This window comes from Melanerpes formicivorus, unplaced genomic scaffold, assembly GCF_026170545.1.
Source record: "Melanerpes formicivorus ecotype bairdi unplaced genomic scaffold, bMelFor1.0.p_v2 SCAF_3, whole genome shotgun sequence".
Lineage (NCBI taxonomy): Eukaryota > Metazoa > Chordata > Aves > Piciformes > Picidae > Melanerpes > Melanerpes formicivorus.
Window position 1 is genome coordinate 37,309,240 of NW_027142355.1, and position 18,654 is coordinate 37,327,893.

The 18,654-nt window shown below is 44.0% G+C and overlaps 1 protein-coding gene across 1 annotated transcript in view; it reads left to right on the forward strand.

Annotated features, from left to right (window-relative positions):
• The window catches only part of USP15 (ubiquitin specific peptidase 15), an 82,089-nt gene that overhangs the window by 56,215 nt on the left and 7,220 nt on the right, over positions 1 to 18,654 (forward strand). The window contains exons 9-18 of the mRNA XM_068170398.1: positions 11,325 to 11,498; positions 11,855 to 12,013; positions 12,980 to 13,204; positions 14,660 to 14,743; positions 14,831 to 14,925; positions 15,729 to 15,917; positions 17,096 to 17,211; positions 17,326 to 17,601; positions 17,897 to 17,967; positions 18,334 to 18,449. Coding sequence (XP_068026499.1) covers positions 11,325 to 11,498; positions 11,855 to 12,013; positions 12,980 to 13,204; positions 14,660 to 14,743; positions 14,831 to 14,925; positions 15,729 to 15,917; positions 17,096 to 17,211; positions 17,326 to 17,601; positions 17,897 to 17,967; positions 18,334 to 18,449 — 1,505 coding nt within the window. The remainder of the gene's footprint in view (positions 1 to 11,324; positions 11,499 to 11,854; positions 12,014 to 12,979; positions 13,205 to 14,659; positions 14,744 to 14,830; positions 14,926 to 15,728; positions 15,918 to 17,095; positions 17,212 to 17,325; positions 17,602 to 17,896; positions 17,968 to 18,333; positions 18,450 to 18,654) is intronic.

Sequence of the window (18,654 nt, forward strand, 5' to 3'; positions counted from 1 at the left end):
TTGAGTGAACCCTTAAGTGGGAGTCTTTGCTTTTTGTAGCAGTTACTATGCATGCATGTCACAACATGTACTTTTTCATTTTGAGTTGTGCTTTTGAGTACAGATTGTAATGTGGAGTGTCAAAGAGTAGATGAATGGTGAATTACTGGGCCTTTCTTTCTAACCAATTACCATGTACTTTTCCTGTGCAGGTTAACATGCAGGGAACCTTTGAACTTATTTCCCTTTGACTTTTCACCTTTGAGTAGATGCTGTTTCATGGATGAGATATTTTAAAGAGATATAGTAGATTATTTCTTGCTATGATCGCAAGAGAAATATTGGTACACCTAGCATGACTTTTACCAAGACAAGAAAAACTTACTCCTTACACTTTTAAGGTGAAGCTGCAGTAGTAATTAATAATCAGAAATAACTAGTAGTTTAATTTGGTGGGGTTTAAAGTTCTAAAATTCAGGTGTTGTCACCAAATCAGCTTTAACTTCCTTAGATAGAACTGAAAAGAAATGAATTGAGTGTTCAAAGAAGTTCTTAGAAACTCTAGTGTAAATTAAATACAATGTGATGATTCACAAGACAGTGCTCTGGGTAAGAAAATTATGTGTTCATTGAGCAATGCAGCCTTTAGTTTGGCATGGTACCTTTAGTATGTCCTTGATGCTGTATTGTTTCAAATGCATCACTTGGCAGCTTTCTTAGCAAGGGCATGTATCTTTCAGTTCCACCTACTGCATCTCTCAAGTATTGTTCAGAGGTTAATGTTCTCTAAGAAATCCATGGAAGTGCTTTTTAGTGAAAGTATGACATGTTCTTAATACACTATGGTCTGGCAGACTGCAAGTCTTGCTGTCTTCTTCCTCTTGCCAGCACTTAACTTTTACCTTTTTGCCAGTTAGGCTGTAAGCATATATCTCATCTGCCATTAACTGCACCTCCTACTGTTACCAGAGTAACATTGGATTATTCTGGCCAGAGGTGTAATGCCTACGACCAAAGCCCTCTGAACACATTTGGTCTTCCTAATTTTGGAAGCAGCAAAGGGATGGGCCCAGATAGCATGTGAATTGCAGACTGGGGAACTCTGCTTGGGAATGTTGTGTGCTTCTGATTGGAATTCTGCTTGGGAATATTGAATGGTGGAGCAGACTGCACCCTCAGAGTGCAAGATTACAGACTATATATCTGGAAGGAGGGACCAGTACACCAGATGGGTATTCTTCCATTCAGAGTGACCTCATTAGGCTAGAGAAGTGGACAGACAGGAGCCTTATGAAGTTCAATCAAAGGAATCTGGGGAGAAATAACCCCAGGCATCAGTGCACACTGGGAGGGAGCCAGGAGGGAAGTGGTCTGGGCAACCAGATGGAAAGCAGCTTGGCAGGGAAGCTAAACAAAAAGCTGGACATAAGCCAGCAATGTGCCCTTGTGGCCAAGGCAGCAAACAGCCTCTTGGGCTGCACTGAGAAGAGCACTGCCAGCAGATTGAGTGAGGTGATCCTTCCTTTCAGCTCAGCAGTGGGAAGACACCCTTGGAGTGCTGGGTTCATTTCTGTGCTTTCCAGTACAAGAGACAAAGGGATATACTGAAGCAAGTACAGTGAGAGGCCACAAAGGTGATAAAGGGATTACAGCATCTGACCTATATGAAGAAGCTGAGAGACCTCGGACCATTCAGCCCAGAGTTGAGAAGGCCCCAGAGCAATCTTATCAATGTGTATAAATACCCAATGGGAGGAAATGAAGACCAAGCAAGACCCTTCTCACTGATGTCCTCTGAAAGAAAAGGCCATGGGCACCAACTGAAGCACAGGCAGTTGTATTTAAATATAAGAAATTCTGTTCTACAGTGAGGGTTATCAAACAGTGGAGTGGGTTTTCCAAGGAAGCTGTGGAGCCTCCAGCCTTGGAGATGCTCAAAACCTGACTGGACATAATCCCAAGTCACCTGCTGTAGGTCACCCTTCTTTGAGCAGGTGGGTTGCCACAAGGATGATCAGAGGGCTGGAGCTTCTCTCTTATGAGGACAGACTGAAGGAGTTGGGGCTGTTCAGTCTGGAGAAGAGAAGGCTCCCAGGTGACCTCATTGTGGCCTTCCAGTATCTGAAGAGGGCCTACAGGAAGGCTGGGGAAGGACTTCTTAGGATCTCAGGTAGTGATAGGACTAGGGGGAATGGAATGAAGCTAGAGGTGGGGAGATTCAGGCTGGATGTGAGGAGGAGGTTCTTCCCCATGAGAGTGGTGAAGCACTGGAATGGGTTGTCCAGGGAGGTGGTTGGGGCCCCGTCCCTGGAGGTGTTTAAGAGCAGGCTGGACGAGGCTCTGGCCAGCCTGATCTAGTGTGGGGTGTCCCTGCCCATGGCAGGGGGGTTGGAACTAGATGATCCTTGTGGTCCCTTCCAACCCTGACTGACACTATGATAGATGACATCCAGAGGTGCCTTCAATTACCTTCTGTAGCTTATTTATCTTCTTAAGGTGTGTTCCTTCACAGTCATGGCAACACATGGTTGTTTATCAGGGTAAATCTGGGTTTTTTAATAAACAAAAAGAGTTTACTGTAGAGTTTAAGACTGTGAAACAATTTCAAATTCTATTCATGTTCTATTCCTAAAGCTCTGCTTTGATCCCTTCCATTCAGGCAGTGCTGAGTGTAATTAACATAGCATCTTTCAGTGGAAGCTGAGTGTAGTTTGTACACACTCCTGCTGATTACGGCTTCTCTCAGATCCTATCCTCCCCAGACAGCGCTGACACCCCTTAGCATTCACATAAGAGCCAGAAACCATATCATTTCTCAGACAGCTTCTCTTTGCTCTGATCTCAGATACAGAGAAGGTAGTTTGCATCAGAACTGTTACCAGTGTTCCTTGAAGAAGAGGGCCAGTTCCTTGCCATCTTGCCCTGCAGAGCCTGACGTTCTTGTCTGAGGGTGTTTGTGCTGCAACCATACTACGCAGAAGTGCGATGATCCTGGCAGTTCCTTGATTTTTGTTGCAAAGTCATTAATATTTCTTCACTCTGCAGGTAGGGTTAGGCTTGCCCCTTCATCCTTCTAAGCAATTACTGTCAAGAGACCTTTCCTTTTCCAACTAGGAGCTTTCAGTGTTACAAAGCTCAAAACAACTAGAGGAGAGCTGTTGAAGAGATTGGGTAAGATCCTCTTTGGTACCACAAACAGCTGCAAGCTGATTCACAGATTGCATTGTGTTGGAAGGGACTGTCAACGGTCATCTTGTCCAACTCCCCTGCAGTCAACAGGGCCACATCCAACTACAGCAGGCTGTCCAGGGCCACATCATCTGATCTTGAATATCATCACTGATGGGGCCTCAACTCCCTTTCTGGGCAGCCTGTTCCAGTATTTCACCACCCTTGTTGTGAAGAGCCTTAACCTTAAATCTCTTCTGCTTCAGCTTCAAACCGTTGTCCCTCATCCTATCACCACAAAGTCTTCTAAACAGTCCCTTCTTAGCCTGAGTAGGAGTAAGGCCAAGATACCTTTGTATTTCTTTCAAGAAGGAGTCTTACCACTCTTTCTTATTAAAAAAAAAACCACAGAAGTAATTCAAAATTACTTTGTCTTTTGGTTATACAGAGTTTTCAGATTCTTTTGAAGGAGTGTTCCATGTATCTACCCTTAATTTACTTCAGGGCTACCATCTCAGGCTTGATTTTTTCATTACTAAGGACTAAAATGCCTGCTTTTGCAGGCCTGAGCATTAAATAGAACAGGAAGGACAAAAGGGAGCTTGTGGGCTTTGTTAAAACATATTATTATTCCTGTTTGAACCCTTAGCAGGAAACTTACAAAAGTAAATAAAAAAGTAGGAATGTTTGGTATCTACATGGCTGTGTGCTGAAAACAATTAGAATATTGTGACTCTCCTGAAGCGTTGCTGTGCTGCCACCTGTAGATGTTTCCTAAGCACTGCTTTGCCTTTTGGTTGGGATACCAGTGACTAAAGCTCTGTGAGAAATGCTTTCTTTTGGGGTTTGGTTTTGGTTTTGGGGCTTGGTTTTGGTGTGGTTTTGTTTTTTTTCTTTTGCATGAAACCCTTGAGAGGTCACAAAGTTTGGGGGTTTTGATTAAAAAAGAAGAGAAGACTGTGTTCATTAATTCAATATTCCTAAGGTTGGAAGAGACCTCAAAGATCGAGTCCAACCTGTCACCACAGACCTCATGACTAGAGTAGGGAGGACACTACTGCCCACTGCAGGCTTGAACTCACAACCTTCCTAGATGAGGGCCACAAGGATGAGCAGAGAGATGGAATACATCTCCTATGAGGACAGGCTGAGAGTTGGAATTGTTCAGTTTGGAGAGGAGAAGGCTCCAAACAGACCTTATTGTGGCCTTCCAGTATCTGAAGGGGGCCTACAAGAGGGTGAGGGACTTTTTAGGGTGTTGGGTAGTGATAGGATTAGGGGGAACGGATCCAGGCTAGAGGAGGGGAGATTTAGATTAGACATTAGAATAAACGTTAGAATAAACTTTAGAATAAACCAAACCAGGTTGGAAGAGACCTTCAAGATCATCGTGTCCAACCCATCAACCAATCCAACCCACCTAAACAACTAACCCGTGGCACCAAACACCCCATCAAGTCTCCTCCTGAACACCTCCAATGACAGCGACTCCACCACCTCCTTGGGCAGCCCATTCCAATGGGCAATCACTCTCTCTGTATAGAACTTCTTCCTAACATCCAACCTGAACCTCCCCTGGCGCAGCCTGAGACTGTGAAGGAAGTTCTTCCCCATGAGGGTGGTGAGACACTGGAACAGGTTGCCCAGGAAGGTGGTGGAAGCCTCATCCCTGGATGTTTCTAAGGCCAGGCTGGTTGTGGCTCTAAGCAACCTGATCTAGTGTGAGGTGTCCCTGGCCATGGCAGGGGAGTTGGAACTACATGATCCTTGAGGTCCCTTCTAAGCCTGACAATTCTGTGATTCTGTGAAATGTTTTAATTGAAAACATATTTTTTTTCCCCATTCCCCATGCTGGTTATATCAGCATGATTGTATGCCCTGGACTTTTGAACAACTGCTGTTGAGAGTTTTGGAGTGGGGTTTTTCAAGAGTTTTCTTTCTTCATAAATCTGAGGTCTCTTCCAACCTGGTGTATTCTATGTATTCTATGTATTAATTCTCCCTCTGTAGTCACTTGTGGCTGCAACTTCACCCCTAGAAAAACAGAAATCTTTCACTGAAACCTGAAATAATCAAGTTTCTGGTGCTCAGTTTCAATCACCATAGGCATATGGAGTTTGGGCTATGGGCTGTATTAGCTTTTCAGCAGGTCTGACACTAATATAGGCTGCTGTGAAGTAATTCACTTTTTATCCTATTACTTGGATCTTTCTATCAGTCAGCTTTATCAAGTTGAATCTGGAAATTCTCAAACAAGGCTGCATAGCTTCTCAGCTCCACTGCTTGACTATTTTTCACAGTTCAAAACTTTTTACTTACGTTCTCAACCTCTCATTTCAACTTAATCCCATTGTTTCTTGTCCTCCCACTATACACTGCTGTGAGGAGCTTGTTTCCATCTTCTCCTTAAATTGCCTGTGGGCACTAGAAGGCTGCTATTGGATCTCCCTGAAACAGTCTGTTCAGCAGGCTGAACAATCCCTGATGCTTCAGTCTGTAGTGGTCTCACATGGCCTGCATTCCCAACCCCCATCTCTCCACACAGACAGGAGGGAAAGTACCACCAAAAAAACACCTCTGGCTTGAGATAATGAGTTTTACTGGAAACGAGATAATACAGTGCACAATTACCTTAGCCTGCTCTCCTGGAAAGCACAGCAAACTGTCCCCACCCCTCCACATCCTGCAGAAAGAGCCAACACCCCAGACCCTGAAACTGAAAGCTGCAACTAGAACAGGAAGCCTCTCATTTTACAGTTTGAACTTCAAGCCCCACAATACTTTGCTCCAGCCAGCACTTTCCTTTGAAGCTGGCACGATGCAGCATGGTATGAGTGTCAGCAGCAGATTCAACTCAACCCATGACACAGTCTTTTCTCACAGGGCAAGTACTCCCTGCTTATTGACTGTCTTGGTGGCCATCTTTCTTCATTCATTTTCACAGTATCACTTAGGTTGGAAAGGACCTCGAGGATCATCGAGTCCAACCTGACACCGCAGACCCCATGACTAGACCATGGCACCAAGTGCCACGTCCAATCTCCCCTTGAACGTCTCCAGGGTCGATGACTCAACCACCTCCCTGGGCAACCCATTCCAATGCCGAATGACTCGCTCGGTGAAGAACTTCCTCCTCACCTCGAGTCTGAACCTCCCCTGGCGCAGCTTGAGACTGTGTCCCCTTGTTCTGGTGCTGGTTGCCTGGGAGAAGAGGCCAACTCCCTCCTGGCTACAACCACCCTTCAGGTAGTTGTAGAGGGCAATAAGGTCACCCCTGAGCCTCCTCTTCTCCAGGCTAAACAATCCCAGCTCCCTCAGCCTCTCCTCATAGGGCTTGTGTTCAAGGCCTCTCACCAGCCTTGTTGCCCTTCTCTGGACACGCTCAAGTGTCTCAATGTCCTTCTTAAACTGAGGAGCCCAGAACTGGACACAGTACTCAAGGTGCGGCCTAACCAGAGCAGAGTACAGGGGCACTATGACCTCCCTGCTCCTGCTGGCCACACTATTCCTAATGCAGGCCAGAATGCTATTGGCCCTCCTGGCCACCTGAGCACACTGCTGGCTCATATTCAGGTGGCTGTCGATCAGCACACCCAGGTCCCTCTCTGTCTGGGAGCTCTCCAGCCACTCCGACCCCAGCCTATACCTCTGCATGGGATTGCCATAGCCAAAGTGCAGCACTCGGCACTTGGACTTGTTGAAAGCCATCCCATTGGACTCTGCCCATCTTTCCAGTCGGTCGAGGTCCCTCTGCAGAGCCTTTCTACCCTCTAATTGACTAACATCTGCCCCTAACTTTGTGTCATCTGCAAACTTGCTGATGACTGACTCTACCCCTTCATCCAGATCATCAACGAATATGTTGAAGAGGACAGGGCCCAGCACTGATCCCTGGGGGACACCACTGGTGACTGGCCGCCAGCTGGATGCGGCACCGTTCACGACCACTCTCTGGGCCCGGCCCTCCAGCCAGTTCCTAACCCAGCACAGAGTGTAGTGGTCCAATCCACAGGCTGACAGCTTAGTCAGCAGTTTGCTGTGGGGGACGGTGTCAAAGGCCTTGCTGAAGTCTAGGTAGACCACATCCACAGGCCTCCCCACATCCACCAGGCGGGTCACCTGATCATAGAAAGAGATCAGGTTGGAGAGGCAGGATCTGCCCTTCCTGAATCCATGTTGGCTGGACCTGAGCCCTTGGCCATCCTTCAGGTGCGCAGTTATTGCTGCCAGGATAATCTGCTCCATCACTTTCCCTGGCACTGAGGTCAGGCTGACTGGCCTGTAGTTTCCAGGTTCCTCCATCCGACCCTTCTTGTGGATGGGGACCACGTTGGCCAGTTTCCAGTCATCTGGGACCTCACCAGTGAGCCAGGACTGGAGGAAAATGATGGAGAGTGGCCTAGCTAGCACATCCGCCAGCTCTCTCAGCACCCTAGGATGGATCCCATCTGGTCCCATGGACTTGTGGATATCCAAGTGGCTCAGCAGGTCCCGAACTAACTCCTCATGGATTTCCAGGGTATTACTCTGCTCCCCGACCCCAACGCCCAGCTCCGGAGACCACTCGTCCTGAACTCCTGCCTTGCTGTTAAACATTGAGGTAAAGAAGGTGTTCAGGACCTCAGCTTTATCCTCATCCTCAGTAACTGTGTTCCCCTCCAGGTCCACTAGGGAGTGCAGGTTCTTCCTGCCCTTCTTCTTATTGTTAATATATTTATAAAAATGCTTTTTATTATCTTTGACTGAGGTGGCCAGCTTCAGTTCCAGCTGGGCCTTAGCCTCCCTAATTTTATTCCTACATAATCTAACAGCTTCCTTGAACATACCTCGAGAAGCCTTCCCCTCCTTCCAAAGGTGATACAGCCTCCTCTTCCCCCTTAAATCCTCCAGGAGCTGCTTGCTCATCCATGCTGGTCGCCTTCCCCGCCGGCTTGCCTTCCGGCACATGGGAACCGCCAATTCCTGTGCCTTCAAGAGCTCCTGTTTGAAGTAGGTCCAACCCTCCTGAACCCCTTGGTTCATGAGGGCTGGTACCCAGGGGACTTTGCAGACAAGTTTTTTAAATAGGCTGAAGTTCGCCCTTCGGAAGTCCAAGGTGGAGGTTCTGTTGGTGCTCCTCCCAATCTCCCTGCATAATGAAAACTTCACTATCTCGTGGTCACTGCACCCTAGGCAGCCTCCCACGATCACATCTCCCACCAGCCCTTCCCTATTGCAGAACAGCAGGTCAAGCAGAGCCTGTCCCCTGGTAGGCTCGCTTAACAGCTGTGTCAGGAAGCAGTCCTCCATTCGCTCCAGGAATCTTCTGGACTGCCTCCTCCCTGCTGAATTAAGTTCCCAGCAGATATCTGGGAGGTTGAAGTCACCAACAAGGACAAGATCAGATGATCTTGAGACAGCCTCCAGTTGCTTGTAGAACAACTCATCAGCCGCCTCATCCTGGTTGGGTGGTCTGTAACAGATTCCAATCAGGATGTCAGACTTGTTAGGTTGTTCTCTGATTTTGACCCACAGGCTCTCAACTACCTCATCTTCCACCACAAGTTGTGTGGCAGAGATTGACTCTCTAATATACAGAGCCACCCCTCCTCCTCTTCTCCCTCGCCTGTCCCTCCTAAAGAGCCTGTAACCCCCCATTGTAGCACTCCAATCGTGGGTGCTGTCCCACCAAGTTTCTGAGATGGCGACTACATCATAGTCGCCCTGATGGATTAGGACCTCCAACTCCTCTTGCTTGTTGCCCAGGCTGCGTGCATTGGTGTACATGCATCGCAGCTGGGTTCCTGACTTCTCAACTGACCCTACCTTGCGCCCTACTCTTACCTCTGCAGAGGGACTGATTGCCTCACCCACCCCCTTCAGACCTAGTTTAAAGCCCTCCTAATGAGCCCTGCCAACTCCAGTGCCAGGACTCTTTTACCCCTTCTAGATAGATGCACCCCATCAGGACCCAGCAGGTCAGGTGCAGTGAAAGTTGCCCCGTGGTCATAGAACCCAAAGTTCTGCCGCTGGCACCATCCCCTGAGCCAATTGTTGATGGTGTGGGTTCTCCCATTCCTCTCAGTGTACACCCCTGACACTGAAGGAATTGAGCAGAACACCACTTGAGCTCCTGCCCCATCAATCAATTGTCCAAGGGCCCTGAATTCCTTCTTAATTGTCCTAGTGCCCTTCCTGTCAATCTCATCACTCCCAGCCTGTATTACCATCAGAGGGTAATAGTCACTTTTGTTACTTGAACAGAATCCTTGCAAACTCTTTTTATCAGAGTTTCCCCATATTTAAACTATGTGGATTTAGAGAAGTAGAACATGAATATTTCAGACAGGCAGACTGTCCTAGACAGATCATAGTCTGGTATTGGAATTGCAGTATTCCAGTGAGGCATATGCACTGATACAGTTTTATGTATATATATATATATGGCACTAAATATAATGATTACTCATTGTTCAGCTTCTTTTGTGTCTTAATGCCTCCCATACCCTCATAGTCTTCACAGGTCTTCTCTTTGACTCAACAGTTCAGAACTCTTCTGTGATGTTTGTATTCATGCGTAATACACAACTTTATGAAGCATTGTTTCATCCAGTTGCATTGTTTGTCTGATTTTGATGGAGGTTGATTATGATCCCTTGGTATTACATAAGTAGTTGTTATCTGTGGGTTGCTTTGCTACAGAAATCCATTGTTTGGTAGGTTGGACTTGATGATCTCAAAGGCCTTTTCCAACCTGGTTAATTCTATTCTTGTTTGTTTGTTTTTCCAAGTAATTAATACATAACATGGAACTATAATTTCAGTATTAACCTTTGTCATAGAATAGAATAGAATAGAATAGAATAGAATAGAATAGAATAGACCAGACCAGACCAGACCAGACCAGACCAGACCAGGTTGGAAGAGACCTTCAAGATCGTCATGTCCAACCTATCATCCAACACCACCTAATCAATTAACCCATGCAACTAAGCACCCTGTCAAGTCTCCTCCTGAACACCTCCAATGATGGTGACTCCACCACCTCCCCGGGCAGCCCATTCCAATGGGCAGTCACTCTCTCTGTGTAAAACTTCCTCCTGACCTCCAGCCTGAACCTCCCCTGGTGCAGCCTGAGACTGTGTCCTCTTGTTCTGGTACTGGCTGCCTGGGAGAAGAGACCAACCTCTGCCTGTCTACAACCCCCCTTCAGGTAGTTGTAGACAGCAATAAGTCATGGTGAAGATCAATCCTTCTCTTCTGTGTTGGTCTCATAGTTTATCTTGGAGTTTCTGTTTCATCTTTTCCTATGATTATTTAGCTAAAGGACCAATTTGGGTTCAGAGAGCAAGCACTTTACAGAGGTTTTCTTTGTTAAAGAAAATTTGTGAGTTTGATAAAGCTGCTGTCCAAATATCAAGAACCTTCTTTTGTTTGTTGATACAAATTGAGTTGTGGTTGGCTGGACTACTGTATCTAATAAATTATCACACTCTACAACTACCTGAAGGGAAGCTGTAGTATGGTGGGGATTGGGCTCTTTTCCCAGGCAACTTTTGCCAAGATGAGAGGCCATGGCTTGCAGCTGATCCAAGGGTGGTTTAGGTTGGATGTTAGGAAGCACTTCCTCAGGTGGCTCAGTTGGTAGCGCATCAGACCCTTAATGGGAAGGTTGTGAGTTTAAGCCTGCAGTGGGCAGTAGTGTCCTCCCTACTCTAGTCATGAGGTTGGACTTGATGATCTTGGAGGTCCCTTCCAACCTTAGGAATACTGAATACTGAAAGGGTAATTGGACACTGGAATGGACTGCCCAGGGAGGTGGCAGAGTCACCATCCCTGGAGGTGTTTGAGGAAGGATTGGATGTGGCACTTAGTGACATGGTCTAGTCATTGTGGAGGTGTTAGGTCATAGGCTGGACGTGATGATCATCCCAGAGGTCTAGACCAGCCTCAATAACTCTGTGAAAAATATTATCTGTGCAGAACTTCTACTAACAGCTGCAGCCAGTCTGGGTTTAAAACCATGTTTGTTTCTGGAAAATACCTTTTCTTGTTTTGTTGGAGGGGTTTTATTGTCTGTTATTTTTTCCTTGCAGGCAGTAGGTACTACAGTTGAAAGCGTTTAACAATACTATCCAAAGAAGGTTTGAACTTTAATCCAAATCACTGTTGTAAAAATTCTGTATTTCTGTTTACAGTGTCTGAGCAACACACCTCCCCTTACAGAATACTTCCTCAATGATAAATACCAAGAAGAGCTGAATTTCGACAATCCTTTAGGAATGAGAGGTGAAATAGCAAAGTCTTATGCGGAGCTCATCAAGCAGATGTGGTCAGGAAAATACAGCTATGTCACCCCAAGAGCTTTTAAGGTCAGTAGGGAATTTAACTTGAATGTTAAAAGCATTGTCAGTTCTGCTTTTCTAGTTCAAGGAGACAAAACTTATGGAAATACACAAGAACAAGAATTTGAAGTAACAGTCATCAGTATGCTGTCTGTTCATTTAACTATTGAAACACTTGGATGTGTATTAAAATAAGTGTCAACTATCCTTGAGGTTTGGTCTTTAAGAATTCAATTTGGCTTCCTGTACCCATTGAAAAGTTTATCTTTTATGCTTCTGTAAGCTTAACCTTTGAAACTTTCTGCTGCAGTGTCTTGGAAGTATCTATTCTTTATAACAATTAAGTACCAGAAGTATTTGTATGTGGTTTGGGTTTTTTTTAGACACAAGTGGGACGATTTGCACCACAGTTTTCTGGTTATCAGCAACAGGATTGTCAAGAGCTGCTGGCATTTCTCTTGGATGGATTACATGAGGATCTGAATCGAATTAGGAAAAAGCCTTACATTCAGTTAAAGGATGCAGATGGGAGACCGGACAAGGTAGAGTTTTGGCTGATCAGCCACAGCTGTACATTACAATATACTTCTGTGTGACTGTGCACAGGAAGGTTGGGACACTAATACATATTGCTTTTACTGGAAGGGGGTTTCAGAAAATAAGCCAAGACTTAAAGATGGAGATCATGTTTAAGTACCTGTGTAAACTTCTGTTTATTTGGAAGATAATTGGGATCTGAGAGGTTGTTAAGGCTTTATTAAAGACCTTTTCATTCAGTTGGCAAAATAATTTTCATTCTGTTGTTCTTTTATTCTGATCTACAGCATTCAGTATTCTGTCCTTCTCCAGTGCTCGCTCTTTACAGGAAACTATTCTAGCACTGAGCTACAAGCATAGCAATAATACATAATTTTTCTTGTTATGAGTTACTTGAGATGGAAATTTTGGGTTTATTTGCCTTTTTTTTCTTGCCCCAATCCACTTGAAGTCTCTTTCAGACTGTGTAATACAACTGATGGAATTTCTGTCCTAGGAAAAGCATACATATCTTAACCTGCAATCCATAGAATAGAATAGAATAGAATAGACCAGACCAGGTTGGAAGAGACCTTCAAGATGATCGCGTCCAACCTACCAACTAATCCAACCCACCTAATCAACTAACCCATGGCACCAAGCACCACATCAAGTCTCCTCCTAAACACCTCCAATGATGGTGACTCCACCACCTCCCCAGGCAGCCCATTCCAATGGGCAATCACTCTCTCTGTATAGAACTTCTTCCTACCATCCAACCTAAACCTCCCCTGGCACAGCTTGAGACTGTGTCCTCTTGTTCTGGTGCTGGCTGCCTGGGAGGAGAGTAGTAATGTATTTTACAGGGTACTTTGGAGTGAGACCTCTATGTTTAGGTGTTATCTGAGCAAGTTCTATCAAGCACTCTTACTTGATTCTCACTGTTCATTTCCTATTACTTCATCATAACCCAGGTTGTGCTTTAATTGCAGGTGGTTGCTGAAGAAGCCTGGGAAAACCATTTAAAAAGAAATGATTCCATCATTGTAGATATATTTCATGGCCTTTTTAAATCCACCCTAGTTTGTCCTGAATGTGCTAAGATATCTGTAACCTTTGATCCCTTTTGTTACTTGACACTTCCACTACCCATGAAAAAAGAGCGCACTTTGGAAGTTTATTTAGTTAGAATGGATCCACTTGCAAAGCCTATGCAGGTAAGCCTCTTGCTTTGTGTGCAGAAATCCTGGTTCATGTGGCACTAACAAGGAACCTGAGTTCCTTTTGTGTTTTACATTTATACATACAAGAAGCAAATCCAGCAAGCTTTAGTTTTCTGGTGTGCATTCTGGAAGTCCCAGTTGCAAAGACTGGGGAAGACAATGCACACCTTCTTACATTCCTGTCATTTTAAAGGAGGATATTGGCAAGTTCTTTATGGCTGTGTTAGTAAGGTTTCTTAATCTTTAAAATGCATGCTCCCCTTATTTCTTTTATTTTAGTGTTGCAATAGCCAATTTTTATGGTTATAAAAAAAATAAACTCTTAATTCAGGCATAGTTCCTTAGCTTCTTAGCCTCAGAGGGCAAATAAGTAGTGCAAGAAAGCCCCATGGCTAAATATATCAGGTGTTCCTGAAGCCTGCATTTTTTTTGAGAGGTTGGCATTCTGCACCTTAGAATGGCATAGAGCAATGCATATCAGTTAAGGTAACAAAGTCACTGCTAAATGGTTCCTGCTGTACCTTACAGGATAAGCCAGGTCAGGTGAAATAAAGATAACAAGGCACCTAGGCAGACTGGCAAAAAAGGCTTTAACAGCTGATATCAGAGTACTGTAAGAAGGAAAGTGAGGGAAAAGGGGGTGTTCTCAAAAGGCAGTGTGAATTAGAGAAGTCAAAGCAAAAGGGACATGTGTTAACTAGTGCGAGATGAGCCTGCTAGAAGGTTAATTATCTGTGAGAACAGCTTCACACGAGAGCTGCAGAATAGTTGCAGCTGACTATATGATGTGTGAGATGGTTGTGAGGAATGGAAAGAGTTTGGGAGAAGTACAGGTTCAGTAGAACTTTACAACAACTATATCACACAGTATCACAGTATCGCTTAGGTTGGAAAGGACCTCGAGGATCATCGAGTCCAACCTATCAACACAGACCCCATGCCTAGACCATGGCACCAAGTGCCACGTCCAATCTCCCCTTGAACGCCTCCAGGGTCGATGACTCAACCACCTCCCTGGGCAACCCGTTCCAATGACGAATGATATGCCTTATGTAGTTATCAAACACATGCTGCACTTGGCAATTAGTTACAAAGTTGTAATACCTTATTTCTAATTAATCCTGTTTTATTTATTATGCAAATAACTGTTAAGAGTCCTGTATGGAGTTTCATTACAAACTGCAGGTGCACTGCAACTAAGGGAAGCCACAAAGAGGTTTCCTTTGACTGTTAATCATTAGGTTCGCTTTCTGCAGGTGAAGTTAGAATTCAGTGTTTATCCATGGCTTGCCGTTGCTGTTTTCCCCCATTAATACTTTATCAACAACTAGATTTGTATTCCAGAATCTAGTCAATAGCATGCATACATGTTGTTTGGTTGGGTTTTTTTCTTCATGCATATTTGCCCACTGAAGAAATTCAAGTGACATTCTGTTTATTTTTTTTCAGTACAAAGTAGTTGTTCCCAAAATTGGAAATATAATGGATCTTTGTACAGCATTGTCAGCTTTGTCTGGTGTTGCTGCAGATAAGGTAAGAGTGATTGCTTAAATGAAACACAATGAACATGTTAACAGGTAATAAGCTGAGATAATGATGTATATTCTGTTTCCTTTTTAGATGATTGTTACTGATATATACAATCACAGGTTCCACAGGATATTTGGCATGGATGACAATCTAAGTAGTATTATGGAACGTGATGACATTTACATGTAAGTATAGATAACATTCTTCACCTCTTGAGCCAGCAATGTGCACTTGTGGCCAAGAAAGCAAAGGCTGTTCTGGGGTGTATTAGAAGGGGTGTGGTCAGTAGGTCAAGAGCGGTTCTCCTTCCCCTCTACTCTGCCCTGGTGAGGCCACATCTGGAATATTGTGTCCGGTTCTGGGCCCTTCAGCTCAAGAAGGACCACAAGGAACTGCTTGAAAGAGTCCAGCGTAGTGCCACACAAGTGATGGAGCAGAACTTCTTCCTTATGGGGAGAGACTGAGGGAGCTGGGGCTCTTTAGCTTGGAGAAGAGGAGACTAAGGGATGACCTCATTAATGTTTATAAATGAGGATGGAGTTAGGCTGTTCTGGGTGATGCCCAGTGACAGAACAAGGGGCAACGGGTGAACACTGAGGCATGGGCAGTTCCATGGAAACATGAGAAAAAATGTTTTCACTGTGAGGGTGCTGGAACACTGGAACAGGCTGCCCAGAGGGGTTGTGTAGTCTCACTCTCTGGAGATATTCAAGCCCCACATGTATATGCATCCTGTATGATTTCCTCTAGGTGATCCTGCTCTGGCAGGGGCTTGGACTGGATGATCTTTCAAGGTCCCTTCCGACCCCTAACATTCTGTGATTCTTCGATCTCTTTGCTTTTTGTCCAGTTATTTGCAAAAGATTAAAACCTAGACATAAGACAAAGCCAGATGTTTGGGGTTACATTACTTCTTGGGGTTTTTTTGTCCCTTTGTAGCCTTTCAACTGACAGTTGTCATTTGTATTTCTGTTTGTTTTTCTTTTAGATTTGAAATTGCTATCAATAGAACAGAAGACACAGAACAAGTTATAATTCCTGTTTGTTTGAGGGAAAAATGCAGGCACACTAGCTACAGTCATAGTGGTTCTTCACTCTTTGGTCAACCTTTTCTCATAGCAGTGCCTAGAAACAATACTGAAGATAAACTGTATAACCTGCTACTGCTAAGAATGTGGTAAGGTTATTTCAAGAAAACCTTGTATGTTATGAATCAGGAGGAGACTTGACAGGGTGCTTGGTTGCATGGTTTAGTTGGTTGGGTGGTGTTGGATGATAGGTTGGACGCGATGATCTTGAAGGTCACTTCCAACCTGGTTTGTTCTGTTCTGTTCTGTTCTGTTCTATTCTATTCTATTCTATTCTGTTCTGTTCTGTTCTAGTCTATCCTGTTCTATTTTATGAGCTGGAACTAGGCACTTATAAATGGTTAGGTTTGAGTGTTTTGTCTTTCATTTACTTTCTGTGAACTAAAATTTTAGCCACTCAAAGTGTGAGCTAGTGTCATGACCCAGTATCCTGAGCCAACCCTGGGCTGCGGGGCAAGTCACGCTATTTATAATTCCCTTGGAGTAAATTAAAGGGAACCGACACCAAATGGCTAATGAGTTGGGTTTGTTAGATTGGACTGGAGCAGAAGGGACAAAGAAAGAAGAAGAGAGTTAAGAAGTCAGACAAAAAGGAAAGTACCGCGAGTCGTTTGATCCAGTGATAGCACAGGCACACAGTAGACACTTTCTGAAACTAGACTTGAATAAATGTCCTTCTGTGGAAGAAATTGGAACCATGTAGCACCCAATTTACAGTTATGTTCTATTTTCTGTTGATGAAATTTGCACTGTAAGAGAACACGGGTTTTGTGCTTGGGGATAGGGCAAGGGCAATGGCTTCAAACTAGAGAAGACCAGAATTAGATTGGATGTTAGGAACAGGTTCTTTACTATGAAGGTGGTGGAACACTTGAACAGGTTTCCCAGGGAGGTGGTTGGGGCCCCATCCCTGAAGACATTCAGGGTGGGGCTCAACAGGTCTCTTGGCAGCCTGATCTAGTTGAGGTTGCCCTGCTTTTACTACAAAGGGGGTTGGAGGTGTTCAAGAGGAGACTGGACATGGCACTTGGTGCCATGGTCTAGTCATGAGGTCTGTGGTGACAGGTTGGACTCTGATCTTTGAGGTCACTTCCAACCTTAGTGATACTGTGGACTAGCTGACCTTTGGAGGTCCCTTCCAACCCAGGCCGTTCTGTGATTCTCTGATTCTGTGAATTCAGTATGCTAGAAAGGATTGGCTGTAATGGTTTAACTGTCCGTTAAAAAATCATTGATACTCATTGTGGCTTTCATTTCCTATATTTAGCCGATATGTGAAAACATCTACTGAAAGTGAAGACACTGAAGGATCCTTGCACTGCTGTAAGGACCATGGCATCAATGGTAATGGCCCAAATGGAATACATGAAGAAGGATCTCCAAGTAAGACTGAACTGTGTGAACTTGTTTAGTATTTTGCATTCCATTTGAAAATGAAGTTAATTCTGTAGTGTCCTAGTTCTTATTTCTTCCTCTTTCTATTTCCAATTATTTCAGGTGAAATGGAAACGGATGAACAAGACGACGAATCCAGCCAGGATCAGGAACTTCCTTCGGAGAATGAAAACAGCCAATCAGAAGATTCAGTTGGAGGTGACAATGACTCCGAAAATGGATTATGTACTGAGGATACTTGCAAAGGTCAACCACTCACGGGACACAAGAAGCGACTGTTTACATTCCAGTTCAATAATTTAGGCAATACTGACATAAACTACATCAAAGATGATACCAGGCACATTAGATTTGACGATAGACAGCCTCGGCTTGACGGTAAGTCACGGGGACACGCTGGGCACCTTTGGATTTTGATGCTTTTTTCTGACTTCCACTTCCATACAGTAGCATTTTATTCTTTCAGTGTCATTTGATACTTTTTTTTCCTCTTAACTAAGAAATCCTGTTACTGTAATTAACTCTTCGAAAGGCAGAGATTGTGCTTTAGCTTCTTTTTAAATCTTAAATCCATGTTAGTATTGTTTAATTCTAAAGAGTGCTTGCCCAAAGTTAACACTGTTTCACGTAAAGCAAGAAATAATATTAAGAGAAAACATGTTTTTAATCTTAGAAAGATCTTTTCTTGCTTTGGATTGGGATCCTGAATTGAAGAAGAGATATTTTGATGATAGTGCAGCAGAGGTAAGCCGTTCGTGTTGCTCCCATTTCCGGCACTAATACAACTTCAGTGTGAAAAATGCAACTAAATTCAAGTCGCATAAAGAGACTGTAAGTTTTCAAAAGGGGAAGCTAGTATTTTTTTTCCTTGTTACTTACAGTAGATATGTTGTCCTAAATAAACTTGATTTACACATCTAAGTCGTTAGCAACTCTGAGGTTTACTAATTTAGGAGTAAATCTGAAGGCGTGAACGTTTTCTTGCTTCAGTGGTTTCAGCGAGTTTTTCCGTGTGTAGGAGCTGTGTAGTTGCTCTTTATAGTAAGATAACATCACTAAAATGAGTTTTGTTTCATTTGTTCTCTTAACTCAAGAAATACTTCTCTTTAGGATTTTGAAAAACATGAAAGTGTGGAATATAAACCTCCCAAAAAGCCTTTTGTGAAATTAAAAGATTGCATTGAACTCTTCACCACAAAGGAAAAACTAGGTGCTGAAGATCCATGGTAAGGGCAAAAAAAAATAATAGTATGTTTTAGGTTGTATTTCTCAAAATGTAATTACAAAAATCTAATTGGTTTCTTAATAAGGTTTTGAATCTTTGAATTTCAAGTGTAGCCCTTCCTGTTCTCATTTCTTGTCTTGTGCAGCCTTTTTTAATTAGGGCTCGTCTCTCTTTCCCCCCCCCTTTATATCTTCACTTGTCAGATA